Here is a 27,413-nt window from a genome sequence, read left to right on the forward strand (position 1 = left end):
TGCCACATACAAAACAGTCTTTTAATACAGAGTTCCCCAACCTTTCCGGCTTCGCAGCCTGGAAGGAAAGAGAGCAGCAGGGAAACGTGTGCACACATGGCCCCATGTGTGCATGGGCAAATGGGCATGTGCACAACAGTGGCGCTACTGTGTGCATGCATGAGCAAGTGGGCCACGCACACCCATATCCTCTGCTGATGCTTGCACATATGTGCAAATGGCACATGCGTGCCCATGGCACGCACGCTAGCATGCACATGTGCATACAGGCCATCAGCCCCCATGTGATGCTGGCAATGGTGCTAGCATCCCTACACATGCACAAATGGGGTCACTAGTGCCCACGTAGCAGTGCTACTGGGAACGGGGAGGGGCTCGCCATCTATTCCCAGCCAACAGGATGGGCCGCGATGCATAGGTTGGGGCCCCCTGATTTAATAGATAGTAAACTAGTGATACAGAAGTTGTTCACTGCTATCCCTCTGGCCTTCCAATTTTCTGTTTTCCTAATTCATATAAAGCCTACCGATTATTTTTATTTCCTAAGAACACCCTGATAATTTGTTACTATTAAAGTCATATCAGAAGTTAAACATTTTTACCCCTGCTTCAAGAGTAGTTTGTAAAATTTCAGATCTGAAATTAATTCAGATGTATAGACCCCATGAAGGATTTATGCAAACTTATCTTAATGGCTTTTTTCTTCTTCTTAAGGTATATGAAGATTCTGATCCTAATTTGACTGGCTTCTTTTTTTCACCATGGGTGAGCTCTTCCGAAGTGAGGAAATGACCCTTGCACAACTTTTCCTTCAGTCTGAAGCAGCATACTGCTGTGTCAGTGAATTGGGAGAACTTGGGAAGGTCCAGTTTCGAGATGTACGTGTTTGCTTTGATTCTTTAATATAGTTATTATGTTTCAAATGATTTTATGCTCAGAATTTTTCTTTCAAGAGCATTAATGAGAGATCTTTCAATTAAGTATGTGATAATTCAGCCCTGTGATTAGTAACTGCTATACATTTTTAAGTAATCTTATTAAAATTACAATTACAGTAGCAAAAACTATTACAAACAAAAAGAAAAATAGAGTAAAAGCTGAAGAAAAGGAAAAAGACAAAGAATAGAAATAATAGAAAATAAAGAAAAAAATAAAAATATAGTAAAGATCTATAAAGAAGTGACTCCATTCTTCATTACCATATGTATGAACAATTTTAATAATTTGTCACCCTCTCTTAAAATACAACAAATGATCTTTCTATATCCCATCCATACAAATCCATAAAACTGTCGTTTCAGTCTTGATGTTAGCAAAAGTCCATTAAAGGTTACCAGAGGTAACAACATATCTGTTTTAATTTTGATCAAATATATCAAATTTATATTCTTTTTACTTTTAACAATCTTGATCTTTTATTCCTTCAAATTAACTCCTAGAACTTATTTTTTTTATTTTTTTTATTTTTTTTTTGTCCCATCTCATATAGTTCTTCAAAGTTTTAACAAGCCTCTGTAAAGTAAATCTAAAACAGCAAACATATCCAGGTCATTGTTTTGTCTGTTTCTTTTATTTATCGAGACACCAATTTCTTTTGTGCAATATTTCAGTGTAAATGTCTTTTTCTATGTCATTTTTGTAATCTGTCATTTTAAACAAATTTTCAAATCAGGCTCAATATCAGGTAATACTCATTTTCCAGCATCTTTTAAACACAGTCTATAGAGGCAGACACTTTTAAAATTGAGTTCTGAGTCCATTGTTCAAAAATATCCGTTAATGTGTTCAGTGTTGAAATATTTTACTTCATTCTGCTTAGTTGAGTTTGTTTTCCTTTAATTGTAGTAATAATAATAATAAAGTGGAAGGGACCTTGGAGGTCATTTAGTCCAGCCCCCTGCTCAGGCAGAAAACCCTATACCATTTCAGGCAAATGGCTGTCCAGCCTCTTCTTAAAAACTTCCAGTGTTGGAGCATTCACCACTTCTGGAGGCAGGTTGTTCCACTGGTTAGTTGTTCTAACTGTCAGGAAGTTTCTCCTTAGTTCTAGGTTGCTTCTCTCCTTGACTAGTTTCCATCTGTTGCTTCTTGTCCTGCTTTCAGGCGCTTTGGAGAATAGCTTGACTCCCTCTTCTTTGTGGCAGCCCCAGAGATATTGGAACACTGCTATCATGTCACCCCTCGTCCTTCTTTTCATTAAACTAGACATACCCAATTCTTTAGTTTCTTTTTGTTTTGTCTAGTGTCCAATTTTTAAAGTCTTATTTTTAAAAAAATAATTCAAAGGAAAGCATTTTCCCATAAGAAGGATTCTTTGTAATTAGTTCCAAAACCTTATTTCAAGAAGGAATGGCTCAGCCATGGTAGGCATGCTCCTAGTCCCTTCCTTTGAGTGTTGCTATATTATGGGATCTAGGTAGCATGTCTTTTCTATAGGAGCCTCTGCTCTGTGGAACACCTTTCTCCTTGAAGTTTGGCAGTCTTCCATCCTCCTAGCCTTCTGAAAAGTATTTTAGATTTGGCTTTTCCTTCAAGTGCTGGGATAAGGTGAGGTGGATGAGAGGATTTAATGAAGTAGTGCATGTGGATGCACAATTTTGGTGCCAGGTTTTTAATGTTTATGGCTTCACACACACACACACACACAGAGGTATTGTTTTAATTGTTAATTGAGAGTTGCCCAGAATTCAATATAAGATGAGCGACTGTATAAATATTTTACATAAATAAATCCATTTACAACTTTTAAAATCAAAGTCTTTATTAACTTTTTGGTGTTTATCTCAATTTTTTTAAAAAAATTCATTAAGGATTGAAAGAAGACTCATCAAGTATTTTCAGCTTTGCTGTCACAGAAATTTCTAGTAGTGGAAAAGTAAACAATTTCCCAATATGATTAGAAAAGAAAGTATGCAAACTTGGTGTTCTTTTAAAAGCGCCAGCTGCTTTTAAAAGTCAAACTGTTTGAGCAAGATGACTATTTTCTTGTCTCTCAGTGCTCAAAATCTTCCAGAATCCACTCTTTTGTATCCTCCTGAGGTGCAACCAAATGAGCATTTGTAGGCCATCTGCTGTCTCTCTTTGTCCAAAGAGATTTGAAGAGCCACTCTACTCCCCCAAGTGAAAGCTTCTTCGCTGCAGTCATTGGTTCTGCGTTTTGTGGAGCTATCTTCAGTCTGCCATTTTGTCCTCTGAAAATCCAGGGCTCAGATTGTTGAACTAGTTTCTGAAATTTCACTTCCAAAAAGATTAGCTATTGGTAGATGTGAAGTTGTGGGCAGAGAGTTACAGTCTATTCAGGGTTTTATATATACTAGTATATGTCATTATAATTACATGCATTTATTGACAGCTAAACCCTGATGTGAATGTGTTCCAACGTAAATTTGTTAACGAAGTCAGAAGATGTGAAGAGATGGACAGGAAGCTCAGTACGTCATTCTTTTATTTGTACTCTTTGTATAGATTTATAGGACTGAATTAGGTTGTGTATATATTTGTATATACTCTAGATTCACACTTAGTGTCAGTTCTGACATGAATACAGGTGGTTCTCACTTAACAACTACTCATTCAGCAGCCATTCAAACTTACAGTGGTACTGAATTAATGGCACTTAACAATATTTGAAGTTAACTTATTAACTCATACTTAACTCATATTTAAATTGGCATAGCATCCTCATGGCCATGCGATTGTGTCATCACAGTATCCTTAGGTCATGTGATGGCCATTTGTGACCTTCTTTTCTGGCTTCTTATAAGCAAAGTCAATAGGCAATATGACAGGAGATCACAAATGGCAACCATGTGACATCCTCACTTGTGATTTACTTAACTATGGCAACCAGAAGTGCCTGAATTTATATTGCTAAGCAGTGAAATTATATGATTTTGTATTTCATGATCACATTAGTGATGGAAATTCTGATTCCAATTACTGACATTAAATGAGGATTACCTGTGAATCAAAATTGACTGGGTTCATAGATAATGCTAAGCTATTTTTTATTAATACGCTAAGCCAAAAATAGACAAACCTTATTGTATTTTAGTTTGTTGTGTATCTTAAATAAAATACCTTTATCACAATAAACTATTCTTTGTGGATAAATTGCTTATTCAATTTTTGGATGCAAGTTGATGTAACATATTGAAGCCAGCTCTGTAATGTTGATTAGCAACCATTTTGTCTGATATCTCAAACATCTTTATAAATATTGCCAGCTGCTTCCTGTTTTACTGCTTTTAATTTTTTTAAAAAACCAAGTAGAATGAAGAAATTGTGGATGTCCCTCTCCCTGCTGTATATTTTTATATCTCTGTGATACATCCTGTAGATGCTGGGAAAAAGGCCTAGGAGCATAGGAGTCTCTTTGTGCTTGCTCTAGCATTCCATACATATATGTTGGCAGAATTAACCTTAAACTTAGATTTAGAGCTAATAAGATGAGGACCAAAAGAAAAGATACAGTTGCAAGAAAAAGTATGTGAACCCTTTAGGATTACGTGGAGTTTTGCATGAATTGGCCATAAAATGCGCTCTAAACGTCATGTAAGTCACAACAATAGAAAAACACAGTCTGCTTAAAATAATACTAAACAAACATTAGCTGTTGTCATGTTTGAATTGAACATAAGATGGAAACATTCACAGTGCAGGGTGGAAAAAGTATGTGAACCTTTGGACTTAATAACTAGTTGACCCTCCTTTGGCAGCAATAACCTCAACCAAACGTTTCCTGTAGTTGCAGATCAGACCTGCACAACGATCTGGAGTAATTTTGGACCACTCCTCTTCACAAAACTGTTTCAGTGTAGCAATATTCTTGGGATGTCTGGTGTGAATCGCTCTCTTAAGGTCATGCCACAGCATTTCAATCGGGTTGAGGTCAGGACTCTGACTAGGCCACTCCAGAAGGCGTATTCTGTTCTGTTGAAGCCATTGTTTTGTTGAATTACTTGTATGCTTTGGGTCATTGTCCTGTTGCATCACCCATCCGCTGCGGACAGATGGTCGTACGTTTTCCTGCAAAATGTCCTGATAAATAAATAAATAAAAAAATAAACTCTGGAATTCATTTTCCCATCAATGACAACAATCCGTCCAGGCCCTGAGGCAGCAAAGCAGCCCCAAACCATGATGCTCCCTCCGCCATGTTTTACAGTGGGGATGAGGTTTTGATATTGGTGTGCTGTGCCTTTTTTTCTCCACACATAGTGTTGTGTGTTTCTACCAAACAACTCAATTTTGGTTTCATCTGTCCACAGTATATTTTGCCAGTAGTGCTGTGGAACATCCAGGTGCTCTTTTGCAAACTTCAAACGTGTTGCAATATTTTTTTTGGACAGCAATGGCTTCCTCCGTGGTGTCCTCCCATGTACTCCATTCTTGTTTAATGTTTTCCTTATTGTAGATGTGTCAACAAAAATGTTAGCATGTGCCAGAGATTTCTGTAGGTTTTTAGCTGACACTCTAGGATTCTTCTTTACCTCATTAAGCATTATGCACTGTGCTCTTGCAGTCATTTTTACAGGACGACCATGCCTAGGGAGAGTAGCAACAGTGCTAAACTTTCTCCATTTGTAGACAGTCTGTCTTACCGTGGACACATGAACGTCAAGGCTTTTGGAGATACTTTTGTAACCCTTTCCAGCTTCATGCAAGTCAACAATTCTTGATCGTAGGTCTTCTGAGAGCTCTTTTCTGCGAGGCATGGTTCACATCAGACAGTGCTTCTTGAGACCAGTAAACCCAAAACAGGTGTGTGTTTTTAAAGGGCAGGACGGCTGTCAGCAACACATCCAATATCATCACACTGATTGGAGTCAAGGTTGGCTCACTCCTGGCTCCAATTAGCTCTTGGAGAAGTCATTAGGCTAGGGGTTCACATACTTTTTCCACCCTGCACTGTGAATGTTTCCATCTTATGTTCAGTTAAAACATGACAACAGCTAATGTTTGTGTAGTGTTATTTTAAGCAGACTGTGTTTTTCTATTGTGACATATGACGTTTAGAGCGCATTTTATGGCCAATTCATGCAAAACTCCACGTAATTCCAAAGGGTTCACATACTTTTTCTTGCAACTGTAGAGAACCTTTTTACCAAATTTGATTACAAATAGATATTAAAACACAATTTTTCCATAATTCAGATTTGAATAGCACAGAACTGAGTGAATACCTTGAAGCTCTGGTGTGCAGCTACCAAAGGCTATTGGAAATTCTTATTAAATTATATTTTTAATGTGACAAGAATTTTCAGTAAGTATAGGAGTGGAAAGTGTTCAGTAACTATATTTAATAATAATTCAGTTTAAACAAAGATATGGTAGGCTCTTATTTAGTCCCCCAGTTTTTTGGATTGTGATCTCTACGTACTTTCAAAGTATGAATATGGTCCTTGCCTGGAAAAGAAGTGCATTCTGTATTATGATAACATGCTAGTTAGAATAGTGAATTTATTTATTTATTTCCTGACTTTTGTTCAGGAGCTCAAGGTGACATTGTAGAAATATAATTAAAGAGTATACAATTTAAAATTTTAATATTTACCCCTTTATGTATCTTTTGTTTTTTAACGGAGATGTTTGGGGAATGGAGGAATAAATTGAATTTATGGATTTGGGAATCATTGATTTGTTTTATATAATACCGCATATCTTTAATCCATTATGCCATTATGACTGTGATTTTTTTTCAGGATTTGTGGAAAAAGAAATTAAGAAGGCCAATATCCCCATCACAGACACCGGAGAGAATCCGGAAGTGCCATTTCCTCGAGACATGATTGACTTGGAGGTAAATGCGTCATATAAAGTGTTGCATGTTGACAATGCAAAACTATTTTTTCTGCAGAGAGGGCTATACAAATGCATTATTATTAATATGCCTCCTCATGGTATTAATATAAGCTAAGTGAATAGCTTAGAAAAAAGTGCAAAATACATTATTTTTCCTTAGCAAATCTCTTGAGTATTGTTTTTTAGTGAATAGCTATAGTAAATTAGGATACTTTATATTTAGCTATAAATGTTCTACTTTTCATTATAAAATATATAAAGCCATAGAAATACGTTAAATAAAGGCTACAACATCATAAATAGCAAGACTTTGATAATAAAACTAGACAGATTGCTGTAGTATCAGAAACTTTTTACAAGAAGTAGTACTATGCTAGTAAGAGAAATGAGAAAAATAAACAGATTTCGTACATTCCAGTGAAAATCAGCACCTGGATATAACAGTGTATATCATATCATAGGGAAATAGGCATATTGACATAGATTAATTCTAGGACCCAAATCTCCCTTGTTTCCTACTTTTTGTGACATAGCCGTATCTTTTTCCATTCCCTGTTTCTTATTTTCTGCCTTGTTACCTCCTTCAATTTTTTGTCACAGTATAGTGATTCAGCACTGATGCTCATAAACCATCAAACCTCTTTTTTCCTTCCCTGACACCATTTCACATTCCTGCTACTGCTTGCTATCAGAATGTGAGTGAGTGTTCAGCAGAGGGAAATAGAAGAAGCAAATAAGCCAAGGAGCAGCTTAGAACTGAGAGATCATTCTAGTTCAATTTTGTGGGGTGCAGTGTTTTTTTGCGGAGAAAAGATAGTTAAACAGGTGTCATTGAGCTTCTTTTGAAATACTGCTGCTTCGATATTGAATTATGTGGTTGTGTTGATATTAGCATTATTGTCGATATTAGGCAGGGAGAAGTATTTCACATACCGTATTTTTCGGACCATAAGACACACCTGACCATAAGACGCACCCAGTTTTTAGAGCAGGAAAACAAGAAACAAAAATATTCTGAACCAAATAGTACCGGTATACTAAAACAGGGCTTTTCAACCTTTTCATCCATTGCACCACTTTTAGGACAAGGCAATGTCCGAGTACCACCAGTCGCCCAGTGACTGTTCAGTTACAACGGCACTGAAAAAAGTGACTTATGACCATTTTTCACACTTATGACCGTTGCAGCATCCCCAGGGTCATGTGATTTACATTCGGATGCTTGGCAATCGATTGATATTTATGATGGTCACATTGTTTCAGGGTCATGTGATTGCCTTTTGCAACCTTCTGACAAGCAAAGTTAATGGGGAAACCAGATTCACTTAACAATCATGTCACTAATTTAATTTCTCTCTCTTCTCTCCTCTTCTCTCTCTCTCCCTCTCCCCCCCTCTCCCCTCTCTCCTCTCTCTCCCTCTTTCTCTCTCTCTCCCTATTTTTCTCTTTCCCTCTATTTCTCTCTTTCTCTCTCCCTCTATTTCCCTCCCTTTCTTTCTCCTTCTCTCTCTCTCCCTTTCTCCCTATTTTTCTTTCCCTCTATTTCTCCCTTTCTCTCTCTCCCTCTATTTCTCTCCCTCTTTCTTTCTCCTTGTCTCTCTCCCTTTCTTTCTTTCTCTCCCTCTTTCCCTCTCCCTCTTTCTCTCTCTCCCTTTCTTTCTCCTCTCTCCCTCTTTCTCTCCCTTTCTTTCTCTTTCTCTCCCTCTCTCTTTATTTTCTCTCCTTCCCTCTCCCATTGTCCCTTCCTTCTTTCCTTCCTTCCTTCCCTCCCTCTTTGTCCTTCCCTCTCTAAGTTAGAGCAGTACCCAGGGAGGTGGCCCTGCGGCCCGGCTTTCTCTTGCAGAAAGCAAGCTGAAACGGAGCGAGGGAGATTGCCAGGAACGCAAATTGGCTGATCTCACGCTGCTGCAATCTCCCTCTCTTGGTTTCAGAGAGAGGGAGATTGCTACAAGAGAAAGCAGGCTGAAACGAAGCGAGGGAGATTGCAGCAGCACGAGCGAGATCGGCCGATTTGCGTTCCTGGCAATCTCCCTCGCTCCGTTTCAGCCTGCTTTCTCTTGTAGCAAGGAAAGCTGAAATCGAGCGAGGGAGATTGCAGGAGCGTGAGATCGGCGTTTCTCAGCATGTGCCGATTCGTGCTCCTGGCAATCTCCCTTGCTTTCCGCTTGCGGAGGTTGGGGCTGGCTATACGGATCACCTTCGGACCATAAGACGCACCCTCGTTTTCCCCTCCACTTTTGGGGAAAAAAGTGCGTCTTATGGTCCGAAAAATACAGTATTTAAAATTCTGTGTTGATTAGGAAAAATACTGGAAGAAAGATACAGTTCGGATAATACAGATCTTTGGATTACAACCCTAATTGGGATCAGAATCAGCAAAGTGGTAATTAAGCACATCATCCTGTAATATGTTGCTGATTCGCTATGGTAGTTTCTGCAGTCCTGGTTGTGGTTGTTACACAAGGACTGTATGGTCGCTAGGTGAGATCATTAGGTAGGGTAGCTAGCAACGTGTAGGATGGACAAAAGGGTGGAGATAGGTGAAGAGATAGATGTGAGGTGATGAAGCAGAAGCAATTTAAATTCCATGACTCCTCATTAAAATGTACATTAATATGCACAATAAAAAAAATAAACATGTCTAAAGTATATTGCTTTACTTTTTCTTGTTTCCTTCCCTACCGCTTTCTAGGCAAACTTTGAGAAAATAGAGAATGAGCTCAAGGAGATCAACACCAATCAGGAAGCCCTGAAAAGGAATTTCCTAGAGCTAACAGAGTTGAAATTCATACTGCGAAAAACTCAACAGTTTTTTGATGAGGTCAGAATATCGGAATGTTTTCAATTCTTATCATCTGGGCCAGCCCATCATAACCCACTGTTTTCCTTCTTACAAATGCCTACTTAAGTGGCAGTTTGGGTCAGCAGCTCTATTTGCTTCTGAGGAGTTCTTGTAAATTGTTTTTCATCATTCATGAAAGTTTGGGAATTGGTCATAGAAAAATCTATTTGTACTCCTAGTTTTTAGGACATTTTCCAGGCACACAAGGATTTGGAATATCTCCAAGCATGTTTTACAGTTAGGTAGGAAAGAGAGCTTAGAGAGGTACAAAGACATAAAATGCTATATTTTTAGAGCACAATGCTAAAGCAGAAGTGATTGAATATCCTTATATGTTTAAACCAGGGAAAGACAATTGCCTTATACATTTTTATCCTACATTCCTTATTCTCCTTGACTGTTGACTTAATTGTCTCAAGCATCTAAAAATTGTAGTCCAAAAATTGTGAAGAACAACACCATACCTACTGTATCATTGCTATAAGCCATAATTTTAGTGGCCTGAGGTCCTAAAGTCACTTATCTGAAACATTTTTCTTCCAAATCTGTAGATTAAGAATTGATTAAAATTTTTGTAGTCTTGTTTGGCTTCAGGAAAAAAGAAAAGGGAGGAATCTGAGAAATCTGTATCTACAAATATTTTCATTGCAAAAAGTAATGTAAGTCAAAACTTTCCTTTCCAGAAATCCTGTTACTGGGCTATACCTGATGGTCAGGTATACATTCAGATTTAGGATGCTCAGTTTTAATGTTTCAGTTTACAAACATTATGTAAAAACTGTTTTTTGTGTGCATTTTCGGTAATTGCTTGAATATGCTAAAGATATGAAATCTAATGCAGTGCTACAAGAAGAAATTTGTTGTGTAAACAGAATGATTTATATTTTCTTTTAAAAAGTCTGCAGCTATGTCTGCTTTCACTTGCTTATGAATAATCATGTTGTGAATCTATACAATATTGGTTCTGGGTGCCTTCAGATGTTGAATATCAGCTTGCAGGTTGTGGTTTTGGAGTTATTGGCTTCTGTATACACATGCAAGTAAATATTTTATTTTTATGACTGCCACCATGACAAGAAAGCTCAACTACTGTTTTTTTTAAAAAAAGTTTAGTTATAACAGTTATGGAACCAGTCTTGAAAAGGTGGTGCTTTGAAAAGCATGCAACCTTGATGCTACATATTGTTGTCCAACTTTTCTTTGTCTTGTCAAGATGCATGTATTTGATCCTTGTGAGTTGCTTAAGAGTTCATTTAAATGACATTTGGGTCCAGATTATATTGGACAACATCACCTGCAAATATTTTAAGTCTTGTGATTCTTTTTATATTAGTCTTGCATATAATTAATTATTTCCTTTTCAGTAGATTGTCCAGTAACATGTTGAATATTTCCTGAGTTGTTTTCTCTTGGACATGATTGGAAAAATGCTTTTCCCCCCAAAGGGCAGTTGAAAATTAACTACGTTATTTAGATCCTTGCAGTTTGTTGAGGATACTGGCTTGAATTTTATCAACTATCGATGTGGAACAACCTGTGCTGGACATTCTTACACTTTGACAATTTCTTCTAAACCACATGACCAATTTTTTTACATATGTGATATTTTATGCAAGAACTATCTTAACTTAAACCCCAATACACTTTGAAGTGGTTCAGTCCTGACACATTGATGTATTTTTCCTGCTATTGTGAGAATTGAGCTTTTCAGCTTCATACTCTAAATAGCATGTGGTGGACAATAGTATCACTAACGGGAAAAATGCCTATGTCTGAAACGATCTTAAACAGACTGATCACTGTGGATTCTATATACTGTGCTATATACTATAACTTTACACTGAAATGTAGACTTTATAGTTGTGCGTTCTTTCATGGTCATTCTTTGAAAAGCTTTACATAACCACTCAAAATTTAGGGTGTAATTTTTAAGGTGGCATGATCTAGTTGCTCCATCTTCCTTTTTAAACCACACTGATTGCTGAATTCAACATTTTGAAAATTTTATAAATGGTTTGGGAGAGTTTTTTTAAAAAAATATTGTTTAATGGCAAGAAATGGCTCGCAAGGCTTGCAGACTTTCATTTAGTTGCGGTAGAGATATAGAATTTGGGCCTCACTGAATGAAAATGTTTGCTTTGCCAGTGTAGCCATTCGTTGCATATCAAAAAGAACACAGTGATTTTGAATCTATTGACTGCTAGTCATTTTCTCATTCTTCATATCTTTATCTTGTGAAGAGTACAGTGAGAACTGGAATAATATCTCGGAATGTATAAACCATAAGTGTTCAGAATAGACTGAAACAAGACTGGAAAAGTAATGGTTAATGGCATGCAGTTCCCATTTCTTTCCTCTGATTTCTTTCTTTTTTTCATCATGTCACATCTTTAGTTCTCATTTGCATCTGTCATTTCTTCCTTCTCTTGGTGATCCTTGCTGCAGGTGCTGGAAATCTGAAAATATGCTTCCTGTTTTATGTGTTTATGCCGGAAGGATCTTGACTTGCTTCTCCTATATAGTTGCTTATGAATAATGATCATAAATTGGGTTTACTTTCCACTGTTTTGAACATATGTTTCTTGCTTTGGCAGAGGAGATACTGACATAATTCTTACAGAAGAATATTTGTGAAAGATACCTTCCCTGCCTTTAAAAATAAACTATTCCATTAATGGTAGGTAGCATCTCAGATTTGATTTTAAAATGTCAGAATTGGACCTGAACCTCCCTGCTATTTCTTAACTTTTCTTTGGAAAGACTTCCTGAAATGCAATAATAATCATAATTTTTATTTGCAAATTCAAGATTCTTCATTTGAGTATGTTTATGCTCTTTGTATGTGTGCTGGAGTAGGTGTTTTGCAGGAAAGAAGGCTGGCCTTTTCATTTGATTGTATTTCTTGGTGGGTCCACAGCTGAAATTCAGCATGATAATGGATACAGATATTGGAATGTTAGGAGGAAAATTGTAGCTTAACAGAAAACATATTTGTGTGGAATGACAGAAATGATATTATTATTACAAATATTAGCACAAAGATTAACACTTATTCACATGATGCATTATTATTTTGTAGATATCTTTGTGTACATTTGTACAGGAGTTTTAAAATGCTTTGCCCCATGGAATGTAAAAAAGACATTTTTTGAGAAGTGACTATCCTTTAGTGCTTGAAACTAATGAAGATTCATTGCAGTAAAGAGCTTCTTGTTTAAAGAATCTTAATATTTCAAAAAATATTTTATTTTATTTTTTTATTTTATTTTAATTCCATTTATATCCCGCCCTTCTCTGAAGACTCAGGGCGGCTTACAAGCTTAGCAGTAGCCTTCATTCTATGTATATGCCTGCTTATTAGGGCTTTCACACACACCCCAAGCGGCATTATTACAAAGTCAGCTTAATTGCCCCCAACAATCTGGGTCCTCATTTTACCTACCTCGGAAGGATGGAAGGCTGAGTCAACCTTGAGCCTGGTGGGATGCGAACCTGCAATAATTGCAGGCAGCTGGTGTTACTTAAGGAGAAAAGAATTAGAAAGCATTAGAAAAGAATTAGAAAAGAATTAGAAAGCAAAAAGAATGTATTTGGCCTGGGAATCAACATATATTGTATTCCCCAATTATGTTAAAACTCTAAAGATTTTTCAGTGAGAGATTTTCTTTAGTAGATTCTTTTGTGTTGAGGTTGGTAAATCCATGCTCTTTTTTATGGCCTGCTGCTTGTTCTGATGCATACATGTCTTCAACTTCAAATAAGTATGAAAAGCCATCTATTTTACAGGAATGCCTTGCATGCATTGGAAGGTGAGAACCTTTCCTTCCAAAGCTTCATCTGCTTTTGCTTTTCTTTATTGTTTTTAACTGTGTGGTTTGTGAAAAAAATGTTTTGGTTATCCCTTGTAATGTTGTCCCTGGAGGTGTGGCCTTGTCATTCTTCCAGAGCTATATCACTAATGCTTCAGCAAGTTAAGTTCCCAGGACTCCCAACTAACAAGTTACAGAAATAAAGATTATCTGGGAATTCTATCCTATTTGCAGAGAGATGGAATACACTATATAAGAAAAATGGAAGTCACACTAAGCAAGGAATGCTGTGAATGATGAGCTAAAAATCTTTTTATATACTTACTATTTGAATTCCAGAAAAAAGCAAATTGTTCTTTACAAATGCGCTGTATACATGCATTCTTTTTGCAAAAATAACCTGGTTATTTAATGAGGGCTGTGTATATTACATATAATCGCACAGTCAGTAGTATTGGACAGAATTACAGTAGCTGTCTAGTAGCTGTTGTTGTATAGTAGCAATTAAAGGATTTTCTTCCATGACGATTTAGAATTCTATTTTCAAAAGTAATTTTTTTTTAAACATGTGAATTGATGAGAAAGAATTTTGAGGATTAGCTACTGCTTGGCAGAGACAGTTTGCTTGATGAATTTAACCATTTTGCTATGTCTGAGTAGGAGTTTTTTTCTTTCCTGCCTTGTCCAGTTATATCTTCCCCTTACTCTCATCACCATCGTGTTTTCTTTCTCTCTTTTTTACTTCTTGCTATCAGGTCTCACATTGGCATGGCTATAAATCTTGGCTCTCTAGGCACTTTAATCCCCTATTCAGGAATTGGTTTACTGTGCATGTGTGCAAGACCTTTATTGTAGCTAAGAATGAAACCATATACACCATGAAAATGTGTCCATTGCACTTAGCAGAAATCAGTCATTCTATAGGCATGTTACTCTAGGGTTGTTTTGATAGCCTTGGAAAGGCTTCTGATTTGTGTTCTAACAGATCTTGCTAGAGGGGAAACTGCTGGTTCCTGCCTTGCTCACCTTTTTGCTGACTCCTTCAATTCCATATGGTGGAAGGAAAAAGCATGTGTGGGTACATCAATTCTGTTACATTTTTTCTCATGAGAGCAATTTTTTTGGAGCAATAGTTAATCTTGTAAATAGATTATTTTATTTTACAGGCATTTAAGTTTGATTAATTATATAGTCTATTAATATAAGCCGCTTATGTCCTGACCCTGCATTTCAGTTTCAAAGCAGAAGTTATGTGGATAGCATAACAAACATACATATTAGCACCTTTTGGAAACAAAAGAGTTGTGCTCATGAGCCTAAGAAAAGATTTGTTTGATGTAATAGGGGTTAGTTGCATAGCCACATGAACTGCTCAACTCTTGTGAATATTTCCACAGATATACAAGTGTATCATGTGCACGCATTTATGGAATCAGTGGGGAAATCTCCAGAATTGATTTCAATGGAGTTATCAGCCCTAAATTGAAAAGGGGAGGGGGGAGAGACTGGATATTTACACACACACACACACACACACAAACACACACACCACTAAACATTTTTTTCTGCCTATCCTTCGGATGAATATGATATATGTTTGGAAAAAAGTGAGCTTAACTGTACTGAAATCTCAAAGAGAGGGTCAGTATATTACGCAGTGTGTGGTTCGAGCTGCAGATTTTTGTTTGGATGTGTTTGGATGCTTGTCATATAAGGAGTCGTTAAAAATGTGACATTCCTTATATACATGTTTTTAGTTGTTAATCCCTTGAATAAGAAAGATATATGGGGAAATAGCTGCTGAAATTATGGGGGGAAAAACAACTCTCAGCAGTTGTGCTTTAGTGCCCATTCTTTACTATTCCAGGGATTAACACAAACAGAATTATTTATGTAAAATGAACAAGCATAGATTGATTAATTGTAATTTAGGCAGAATTCACTTTTAAAAAATGGAATATACACTGCCTTGTATATGTTGTTTAATATCTTTGACCAGGCAACTTCTCATTATTTTAGCAATTACTGTGATTCCTTTTGTGTCATTTTCAGATTCTAGATTACCCATAGAATTCTTTGTTGTAACCACTCCTGTAGTTTTCCATAGTACAGAGTAGGTGCTCATGATTAAGTTGTAAGTTGTCATTTTAAAAAAAGATCCCCTTTTGCAGATCAACAGAAATAGGAAATTGCTTATTTTCTACCATATTCCTTTGGAGCTTAACTTGCAATCTAGGCTTATTGGTGTTCAGCTTGAAATATCTGTGATCACGAGTGTTTTGTTCCCCTCCCCCCCGGCTATATAAAGGTGCTTTGTCTCTTACTCATATTTTCTTTAAGCTTTCTCCTCTTTTGCACTGTTTCTTCTTCTCTTCTTTTCTTTTTCTCATCCATCTCCTGGTTCCTCATCCCCTGCATGCCACTAACTAGTTTCATTAGATATTAATTGATTTGTGAATTCAGGCTGAATTGCATCATCAGCAGATGGCGGATCCTGAATTGTTGGAAGAGTCTTCATCGCTGTTGGAACCAAGTGAAATAGGAAGAGGGGCCCCACTGCGATTGGGGTATGTTTTTCAGAATTAATGGTGCTTTATAAAAAATATAGTACTGATGTTAAGGAACAGAATTGCCCCAGTACCTTGTAATATTATTCTTGCATAGGAAAGTACAAGTTGACAGTCTTGTCCTACGCAATTAATCTTTTCTCTATCAGCTGAATTTGTGAATTTAGTTTTAATTTAATTTAATTTTAATTTTAATTCCATTTATATCCCGCCCTTCTCCGAAGACTCAGGGCGGCTTACAAGCTTAGCAGTTACTGGATAATAAGTATTTATTAATCTAAAATAGTGAGGCTTTGATTTATGTATTTATTGCTATTAGAATGTAATAAATTGAAAACATTTTCATTATAATTTAACAGATAATCAACAATATTTCTAGAATAGCAATGATTGTACTTCATTATTTAAGGTGTTGCTTAAAGTATCTGGAGAAGATGATAAGATATGGCTCACTAACGGCCATAATAAATAATTTTATGTTAATTGTAACTGATTCATTTGATTCTAAATTTAGGAAATTAGAAATCTTATTAGGGCACAGGAAGGTTGCCAAGAAAATAAATAGTTTTAATTTATTTTGGGGAGAACAGCAGTATGCTTGTTTTACTTCATTAATCTTTGTTGATTTATATCCCACCCTTTTCTCAGAATCCAAGGAATATATATTGCATATACTGTTCTTCTCTCTCATTTTATTCCCATAACCATCCTCAGAAATGGGCTGACTTGGGAAAGTGTAACTAGCTCAAATTCTTTAGTGAGTTCCATGCCCAAACATGGGCTTCAACCTGCATTCCTTAATCCCTTTTAAAGCAATATATTGCATTGTTTGACGTAGAGACATATTTTTCCACAGCTGTTGCCATTAATTTTGATAAACTCTTACTTCTATTAATAATGGTTTTTTTTAAAAAATTATTTTTATAATAAATTTTATTATTTTTAATGATAAAAACTAGATTTTAGAAAAGAAAAATAATGAATAAATGAGAGACAACATAAGGAAAAGAAACAAAGCAGGGCAAAAAGAAGGAAAAAGGCTAAAAAGTGGTTTATGATTTTAACAGCAGTTATAAATGCATTTAATATTTTACCCCTATATCAGGGCTTTTCAACCAGTGGTACGGGTACCACCTGTGGTACATTGATATCTGGAAGGTGGTACGCGACCATCCTAGAAAAGTAGTGGGGGAGGGGAATGAGCTGAACTGGTGGTAGCACCGCAGAAGCCTGAGCAAGAGATGGCTGGAGCTGCAGGGCTGTCAGGGCTCAGCGGAAGCGCCAGGATCAGTGCCAGGCTCCAGCTGGAGCTCGGCACTGATCCCGGTGCTTCTGCTGAGTCCAGAAGAAGCGCCGGTCAGCTGGAATGTTGCAGCATCTCCATGGTCTTGTGATTTACATTCAGATGCTTGGCAACTGATTCATATTTATGACGGCCACAGTATCCCAGGGTCAAGTGAAGTGACCAAAACCACCCAGCAGAGGGAGGGGAAATAAAAACCAAACACCCCCCCACCCCACCCCCGCTGCCAATCCAACAGAAATGCTCACAACAATGAAAACCTCAGATAAGAGGAAGAGCGCTGCCGGGTGGGCAGGCAGGTGTCTTGCTCAACTGTGGCTTGGGGGGCACTTTTTTCAGTGCAATTGTAACTTCGAACAGTCACTAAGTGAACTGTTGTAAGTCGAGGACTACCTGTACTTCATCACTTTTTTCCTTTTTTTTTTTTGGTCATCAAGTTTTTGACACCTTGCTAAGTGACTGGTGGTACTCGGATGTTGCCGTATCCTAAAAGTGGAAAAATGGGTGAAAAGGTTGAAAAGCCCTGCCCTATATCATAATGTTATTCTTTCCATAATCTGTCTTTCCAAATCATCAAACCCATAAATCACAAGTATTTTTTATTCAGCAAAAAGTCAATAAGGGGTAATTTTATTGTATAACTATCTTGATATTTTTTAGCATATCTTAATTTTTAATATGCTATTAATATGCTATTAAGCATTGAAGAATGCCCAGTTACACAGAAAAACATCAGTATTAATTTCAAATGCTGATGTGTAACATTTGCAATTTATCATGTTTTTCCAAGATCTAAATCATCCTTAAATTTTATGTTCTGATTGTACTCCTTTCAGAAATCTATCTCAAAGTATTTCCTTATATGGATATCAAGACTTTTTGATAACTGGTATTGTCAGTGAATTTACAAGTACTTTTTGATAACAGGTATTCTTGGTGAACTTCAAAAATTTAAGAATGCATGTACCTAAGTGTTGATCTTATTATACAGTAGCATTCATTCCTTGATATTGCTCCAAACAAAACCTTAGTTTATGCTGACTATTAAGAATCCAAATTGAAATATGGTAGGTATGCATTATACAAAAATTCCAAGTTGTTTCTGTCCTATTTTTTTAATCATAGATTGCAACTTCATAAATTTTCTCTATTCATAAATTTCTGAGATAGATTGAAGTTCACAGATACAGATTTTAATTGAGAAAGATCAACATTAACCATTTCTAACCTGATCTCAGAATTCTCAGCCAGCGTAGCATTGGTAAGAATTCTGAAAATTGAAATTCATACATTTAAAGAATAATCTGGTTGGGAAAGGGTACCCTAAACTCTAAATTACAATTCCCTACATTTCAGGTTATTGGTTTGATTTTATTATTAAGATATACACACAGTATCAGTTTCATTTCACTCAGAAACTAGCCAATATTTTGGAACTTAGAGGCTTTTCAAAATTAGATTGCAAACATATCCCAGAACCAGTCCTTAAAATCAGGATAGTTTATTTCTGTTTATATAATATTATTCTTTTTGCCATGATGTTTATGAAATGAAAAGTTCCATGTTTAAGAAGTATAAATTAACATAAATTAACAGAAAATGATTTAATTTCATTTTTAAATCACAAGCACATTTTATACTTTGATCCATTTAGTCTCTAGAATTGAGTATCCCAATTGTTCATTTCATAATTCAGTTATACAGTTAATACTTTTGTTTTATTTTTCTATTAAATTGCATAGTGTCTATACTACTTTCTGGGTTCAGTTAAAAATATTAGGGCCGTCCCTTATATTCTACTTGTTTTGCAATGGCAGCATCCATTTTTTTCTGGATTGATAGTTATTTGCATATTCTTCTTTTTGTTTGGTTTCTCTTGTATTTAGATTTGTGGCTGGAGTGATCAACCGTGAGCGAATCCCGACCTTTGAGCGAATGCTATGGAGGGTGTGTCGTGGAAATGTTTTCTTACGACAAGCTGAAATTGAAAATCCTCTAGAGGACCCAGTAACGGTATAAGTGGCCATTTCTAAAGCAGCAAGCTGTAGACTGGGGAGGGCAATTAATTTGACACTTCCTCAGGCTGCTTCAAGTGAGGGGTGAATGCTGCACAGGAGCAGAAAAGGCCGCCACCCTACTGGTGGCCTTTTCTGTGCCTGCACAGCATATACTCACTTGAAGCAGCTTGAGGAGGTGGGTGAATGCAACTTGAGTCACTGAAGGAGCGGACAGCAATTATGCAGAACTGGACCTGATTCTGGTTTTTTCTTCTCCCTCTTGGGTGTCCTTACTTACATTTGATTTCTAATTTCCAGTTGATCTCATGTGTACAGCCAAGGAACAACCAGATGTGGCCTGTGGTCTGTAAAATGCGTAGGTCTGCTGCAGACGCCATTTTTTTTTAAAAAAGCTATTATATGTGTGTACATTGATGAATTTAAATCAAAGTTCAATACTCTTATGGAAAATCTTATGAAATCTTAGGGTTAGGTTATCGAAATCTCACGAGAAGTAGCAATCTTGCTGGCCTGTCTGGAATCACATTCTTAAGGAGGATGGGAATCATGATAAAACAGTATTGTTGAGCCATCTGTCTGACATTTTTAAAAGCCACAGAGAAATCCAGCAGATTCAGGAGGCACAGTCCCCTTTTCCAGTTATTAAGTGTCAATCAAGATGGCCCACAAATATGATGCAAGGTCTGAGGGACAAAACATGAGGACAGATTGGAGGAATTGAATATGTACAGCCTGGAGGACAGAAGGGAAAAGGGGTGACATGATTAAACCTTTAAATATATTAATGATGTGAATAAGGTTGTAGAAAGCAGTATTTTCAATATTAAGCAAATATCAAGAACATGGATATAACAGGAGGGAAGTTCAAAAATAATGTTAGAAAGTATTACTTCACAGAAAGAGTAGTGGAAGCTTGGAATCCATTTTCACTGGAAGTAGTGAGTCGGTTATCAGTAACTGAATTTAAATGAATTTAAACTGAATTTATGCTTGTGATAAATGTATGCCCATCGTGTGACAAAAATTGAAATAAATAAAAATAATAATTAAAAATAATAAATATATAAATTAAAAAGAAAAAATCCTCAAAGGGCAAACTTGATGGACCACTAGGTGTTTTTTTTTCTACTGTCAGTTTTTTATCTTTTTATATTTCTGCTTACAAAGAAAAACAAAACCCTGGTCATAACAAGTGCTACTATTCTTATTAAGTTTGTGCAAAAAATTACTGATGAAAAATGTTTTCATTTGAACAAATGCAGGAAGGGGTAGTTGCTGTCCAAATCTAGCCATCTGTCTGAAAAATTGCTGCTGGTCTCTTGGGAAAGTTCAAGGATTTGGATTCAGAAGTATACCACTGATATCAGTTCCTTGCCATTCATTTCTTTTCTTCTGCTTGCTTACTTCAGATCATCTCCTTAATCAGCAGCGTTGACTTATCTTTGTGGCTTCTTTCCTTATGTTACAGTTTCTCATAGTAATACATTATTCAGAATATAAAAGGGATGGATTTCTTATGCTCCCTCCCCCTCTTCCATTATCCTATGGCTACTTGGTGATCTTGGTTGAAGATTTATAAGGGAAATGAGAATGATTTGAAGGAAAGTTTAATATTTGAAAACTTACTCATTTAAATTTGGATTCTTGAAGGCTTAGAACCTCATAAATTTAGTGCTAGAGATGTATCCATAAAATGCTATTCAGGACAATTATATTGAAAGGTTTTACATTCAGTAAAAACCTAATTCATTATATTTTGAGCCTAAAAGAATAATTTCAAGTTCAAAAGGTTTTTTAAAAATGATTAATTGGATTTTTTTTGTCTAGATAGGACACTGGCATTGAACTACGTGTCTTTGTTTACTAATCCATAATATTCATCTATTATTAAACCTAATTGATTATTAGTAGTTCTTTTTTCTCTCTTTTCTTACTTAGATGAGCTTGCTTAGTTCTGGAACTATTGCTGCATAAGTATGTTTTGCAGTTCTGTGCTGTATTCTTTTCTTGTACAGTATGACCTATCTCTCTTGCCATTTTTAAAGACATAATGAAGTAGTTAAGGAAAACTGAAAGCCTTTCTTTTATTCACCCTTCCTCCTCACCAACCCTGAAGTGGTTTCAAATCTTGACAAAGATTTCAGGAACTTTAGAACAGAGGTCCTCAAGCTTTTGGGCAGCAAGGACTGGTTCTGTGGAGAAAGGTTTTTCCATGGACTGGAGAGTGCATGGTTTTGTGTGCTGCCCTGATCACACAGTTGGGGCTCTGCTTGTTTATGCAGACCGGTTGCTGGCATACCGCAGCCCGGTACTGGTCCATGGCCCGGGGGTTGGGGACCCCTACTTTAGAAAATATATATGGTTCTACTTAGCAGGGATATAATAATAGGAGAGATTGGATTGAGAGGTCCCCAGTAAATATTATCATGAGAATAATACACGGGTAATAGACTAAGTGGTCTAACCTTTGAACCAGGATTTTCATGATCCAAAGCTAGTACATTTGCTACTATCAGCTCAATAGCTTTAATTCCAAATGGACCTTCTCTGTCTTTTTTTCCTAGGGTGACTATGTGCACAAGTCTGTGTTCATTATTTTTTTCCAAGGTGACCAGCTGAAAAACAGAGTCAAGAAGATCTGTGAAGGGTAAGCAAACTGGAATAAGAAGACTATTGCTTTTAATTTAAAGATCTTGTGATTCGTTTTACATTATTTTCTAACCTTCCCATCCACTTAAAGTATAACATATTGCTGGTTTGAGGGAGGCCAGCATATTATTCTCATGATCAGGTTATTATTACTATTATTTATATTGAATCATCTCTGTGTGCCTTTCAGATTCCGGGCTTCTTTGTACCCCTGTCCAGAAACTCCACAGGAAAGGAAGGAAATGGCTGCTGGAGTAAACACAAGGATTGATGATCTTCTTATGGTATAATAATGATGATAGGATAAAGCAGAAAGAGACAGTTCTTAATGTTTTTATACTGTTTTTATTTCTGAATTGGTCTTTTTAGTAAATTTACCTGTATATATACTGTAATTTGTATTGCAGAGATCATATTAATTAGATGAATTTGATGACAGGTAGCCTATATCTATTGACTAATACTGAATGGAAACCAATTACATTTGAAAAGTCACAAATTGCCTACCTGTACTCTAGCCATTGGTCTTGTTATTTGATTTGGTGCTGGCTCTACCCTGGTTATATTCTTTTGGATGAACTTTTAAAGCATTTTTGGGGGATTAAGTAATAAACCTATTACCAGTACCTGTCACATGGTTTATATTAAGGGCCACACCTGATGTTCTATGTCAACTCATAAACAATAACTTTCATGCCCAGCATTTTAATTAACTTGACATCTTAGAACACTCTGAACCAGCACTAAAAGACGGTGCCCAAATAGATGAAGACAGTAGATTGAAGTTTAATTCAGAGGTGACGGTGTGGAATTAGAGTACAGTTGACAAATACGTTTGTTTATTTATATCCCGCCTTTATGATTTTTACAAATAAGTCAGCAAATATACCTAATACTTCCTCATCTTCCTATTTTCCCCACAATAACAACCCAGTGAGGTGGGTTGGGATGAGAGTGACTGGGCCAAGATCACCCAGCTTTGTTTCATAGCTAAGATGGTACTAGAACTCACAATCTCCTGTTTTCTAGCCTGGTGCCTTAACCACTAGATAGGGCCATTATGAACTTTCTTACATACTTTCCATACTCAAGGATAAAAGTTTTAAAATTGCTTTGTCAATAGCTGATTTCTGAGGGATGTTTGAAAGCTCTAGTAATTCAGAATATTAGCTATTCCTGCTTTAATTATATTGCTTAGTTCTTGAACTTCTAGGTATATTTCAAGATTCTGATACTATATTAAAATTTCAAGAATTAGAAATTGTGGAGCAATGTGTCTTGTGTCCAGGATGTTAGTTTTTGGCAAAGGAGTATTATTGTTATAAATTAACCATTGACCATCTGTAAGAATAGATGCTTAGTGTAATTTTTAAAGTTACTATATTGCTATAGGCTTTTACTAGACTTTGCATAGAAGTCCAACCTATCAAAACAGTGCCATAAAAAGAATAGAAACACAAGTTAAGATAGGAAGAAAATGGTAAGTGAGGCACCTGTCTAGCCTACACAAGTTCAAATCACCAGGACCAGATGGATTACACCCCAAGGTTCTCAAGGAACTGGCACATGTGATCTCAGAACCACTGAACTATATTTTTCAAAGATCCTGGAGCACTGGGGAACTACCAGAGGATTGGAAAAGAGGTGATATAGTTCCCATCGTCAAAACTACAGGAAACTACAGACCTATCAGCCTGACCTCAATACCTGGGAAGATTCTGGAAAAGATAATCAAACAACAAATCAGCGAACACCTAGAGGCAAACAAAGTCATTACTAAAAGCCAACATGGGTTTGTCAAAAACAGATCATGCCAGACAAATCTTATTGCATTCTTTGACCAAGTGACAAAATTAGTGGACCAGAGGAATACTGTGGATATAATTTACTTGGAGTTCAGTAAGGCATTTGATAAAGTAGATCACAACCAACTACTTCATAAGGTACAAAAATGTAGGTTAGACAGCATCACCACCAGATGGATTCATAGCTGGCTGACTGGCCGTACTCCATGTGTGGTCCTCAATGGAACCGCATCTACATGGAGGGAAGTATGTAGTGGGATGCCCTAGGGCTCTGTTCTGAGCCCAGTGCTCTTCAACATCTTCATCATCAATTTGGATGAAGGGATAAATGGGGAACTCATCAACTTTGCAGACGACACCAAGCTGGCAGGAATAGCCAATACTCCAGAAGATAGGCTTAAAATACAGGAGGATCTGGACAGACTCGAACACTGGGCGCTATCTAACGAAATTCAATTGTGAAAAAAGTAAGGTTCTACATTTAGGCAGGAAAAATCAAATGTACAGGTATAGTATAGGTGGTACCTTGCTCAATAGTAGCAACTGTGAGAGGGATCTCGGAGTCCTAGTGGACAATCACTTAGACATGAGCCAGCCATGTGCTGCAGCTGCCAAAGAAGCCAAGAAAGTGTTAGGCTGCATTAACAGAGGGATAGAATCAAGATCACGTGAAGTATTAATACCGCTTTACAATGCCTTGGTAAGGCCACACTTGGAATACTGCATCCAGTTTTGGTCCCCATGATGTAAAAAAGATGTTGAGACTCTAGAAAGAGTACAGAGAAGAGCAACAAAGATGATTACGGGTGTGGAGGCTAAAACATATAAGGAATGGTTGCTGGAATTGGGTATGTCTAGTTTAATGAAGAGAAGGAGGAGGGGGGACATGATAGCAGTGTTCCAATATCTCAGGGGCTGCCACAAAGAAGAGGGAGTCAAGCTATTCTCCAAAGCGCCTGAAGGCAGGACAAAAAGCAATGGATGGAAACTAATCAAGGAGCGAAGCACCCTAGAACTAAGGAGAAACTTGGGTTATTCCAGAACTGCACTGTTTCTTCCTTGTCAAGTACTGACTGATTCATTGCGGTTTCTCCATTGATGGATTGGTAGAAACGTTTCTGGTTAGATTGAAATTGGAGGTTCTGCCTATAATTTGCAATTTGAGTTGCAAATTCATCATCATCATCATCATCATCATCATCATCATCATCATCATCACCTTTAAAAAGGTAAAGGTTCCCCCGCACACGCGTGCTAGTCGTTTCCGACTCTAGGGGCCGGTGCTCATCTCCGTTTCATAGCCGAAGAGCCAGCGCTTGTCCGAGGACGTCTCCGTGGTCATGTGGCCGGCATGACTAGACGCCAAAGGCGCACGGAACGCTGTTACCTTCAGGCGGCCTTACTAGGAACTGCTTCCATCCTGCTACGATATCTGTAATACCATCAAACATCCACATCTGCCTATCCCAGGTCCTTGGTAAGGACTCGATAGGTAGACAAAAATGCCAAATCCAGTCTGAACATCTGGCTGACTGTGCGATGATCAATAATGATAATGATGATGTTGTAAATAGAGTAACTTAACATTAAGAAAACCAAGATCATGGCGTCCGGCCCTCTCAATTCCTGGCAAATAGATGGGGAAGAAATGGAGGTAGAGACAGATTTTATTTTCCTGGGCTCCAAGATCACCACAGATGGGGACGGCAGCCATAAATTAAAAGACCCTTGCTCCTGGGGAGGAAAGCCATGGCAAATCTAGACAGCATACTAAAAAGCAGAAACATCACCCTGCCAACAAAAGTGCGTTTAGTCAAGGCTATGGTCTTCCCAGTTGCAATGTATGGCTGTGAAAGGTGGACCATAAGAAAGGCTGAGCGCCAAAGAATTGAGGCCTTTGAACTGTGGTGCTGGAGAAGACTCCTGCGAGTCCCTTGGACTGCAAGGCGATCAAACCGGTCAGTCCTAGAGGAGATCAACCCTGGCTGCTCTTTAGAAGGCCAGATCCTGAAGTTGAAACTCAAATACTTTGGGCACCTAATGAGAAGGAAGGACTCACTGGAGAAGAGACTAATGCTGGGAAAGATTGAGGGCAATAGAAGAAAGGGATGACAGAGAATGAGGTGGCTGGATGGAGTCACTGAAGCAATAGGCGTGAGCCTAGATGGACTCCAGAAGATGGTAGAGGACAGGAAGGCCTGGAGGAACGTTGTCTATAGGGTCGCGATGGGTCGGACACGACTTCGCAACTAACAACAACAACAAAGCCAAAGTCCTTCTGGGAAAACGTCTTGTGGACAGATGAGACCAAGATAGAGCTTTTTGGTAAAGCACATCATTCTACTGTTTACCGAAAACGAAATGAGGCTTACAAAGAAAAGAACACAGTACCTACAGTGAAACATGGTGGAGGTTCAATGATGTTTTGGGGTTGTTTTGCTGCCTCTGGCACTTGGTGCCTTGAATGTGTACAAGGCATCATGAAATCCTAGGATTACCAAAGGATTTTGGGTCGCACTGTAGAGCCCAGTGTCAGAAAGCTGGGTTTGTGTCTGAGATCTTGGGTCTTCCAGCAGGACAATGACCCCAAACATACGTTAAAAAGCACCCAGAAATGGATGACAAGAAAGCGCTGGAGAGATCTGAATCCCATTGAACACCTGTGGAAAGATCTTAAAATTGCTGTTGGGAAAAGGCGCCCTTCCAATAAGAGAGACCTGGAGCAGTTTGCAAAGGAAGAGTGGTCCAAAATTCCGGGTGAGAGGTATAAGAAGCTTATTGATGGTTATAGGAAGCGACTGATTTCAGTTATTTTTTCCAAAGGGTGTGCAACCAAATATTAAGTTAAGGGTGCCAATAATTTTGTCCAGCCCATTTTTGGAGTTTTGTTTGACATTATGTCCAATTTGCTTTTTTTCCTCCCTTTTTTGTTGTGTTCCAATACACACAAAGGGAATAAACCTGTGTATAGCAAAACATGTGTTCCTGCAATACTTTTCTGTGAGAAATACTTGATTTTCTGAAAAAATTTCTGGGGTGCCAACAATTTTGGCCATGACTTTATATGATTTTCCATTGCTCATAGGTGATGTATACATATAGACTCCATTTCCCTTTTTATAACTCTTCTTCCCATGGCAGGTACTGAACCAAACTGAAGATCATCGTCAAAGGGTTCTTCAGGCTGCTGCAAAGAACGTCCGTGTTTGGTTCATAAAGGTGCGCAAGATGAAAGCCATTTATCATACTCTGAACCTCTGCAATATTGATGTGACCCAGAAATGTCTCATCGCTGAAGTCTGGTGTCCTGTTGCTGACCTGGATTCCATTCAGTTTGCTCTCAGGCGTGGTACGGTGAGTACAAGCCATACCTCTGGCCTCTTCTAGGATATTCCATGTTATTGCTTGCCCTGACTTTCAGGAAAACACAGATTTTTCTGAGTCTTGCAAGCAAAATCTGTGCAAACGGACCGCAATAGAATTCTTTACTTCTTTAATTCCTTTTCCATCTGGATTAGAGGAAGCACGGTACTTTTATTTATTTATTTTACTTTATTTTTATTTATTTTAATCCCATTTATATGCTGCCCTTCTCCGAAGACTCAGGGCGGCTTAC

The 27,413-nt window shown here is 37.4% G+C and overlaps 1 protein-coding gene across 3 annotated transcripts in view; it reads left to right on the plus strand.

Moving 5' to 3' along the window:
- The window catches only part of ATP6V0A1 (ATPase H+ transporting V0 subunit a1), a 73,827-nt gene that overhangs the window by 3,746 nt on the left and 42,668 nt on the right, over window positions 1-27,413 (plus strand). Inside the window, exons 2-10 of one of the 3 annotated variants that reach the window (XM_081346517.1) lie at window positions 715-878; window positions 3,353-3,431; window positions 6,705-6,802; window positions 9,497-9,625; window positions 15,919-16,022; window positions 19,212-19,338; window positions 21,908-21,990; window positions 22,183-22,276; window positions 26,939-27,151. In XM_081346517.1, coding sequence (XP_081202643.1) covers window positions 762-878; window positions 3,353-3,431; window positions 6,705-6,802; window positions 9,497-9,625; window positions 15,919-16,022; window positions 19,212-19,338; window positions 21,908-21,990; window positions 22,183-22,276; window positions 26,939-27,151 — 1,044 coding nt within the window. In that variant the 5' untranslated portion in view covers window positions 715-761. The remainder of the gene's footprint in view (window positions 1-714; window positions 879-3,352; window positions 3,432-6,704; window positions 6,803-9,496; window positions 9,626-15,918; window positions 16,023-19,211; window positions 19,339-21,907; window positions 21,991-22,182; window positions 22,277-26,938; window positions 27,152-27,413) is intronic. The other 2 variants (XM_081346518.1, XM_081346519.1) reach the window with 2 other exon arrangements.

The sequence above is a fragment of the Vipera berus genome (genome assembly GCF_964194415.1).
Source record: "Vipera berus genome assembly, chromosome: Z".
Taxonomy (NCBI): domain Eukaryota; kingdom Metazoa; phylum Chordata; class Lepidosauria; order Squamata; family Viperidae; genus Vipera; species Vipera berus.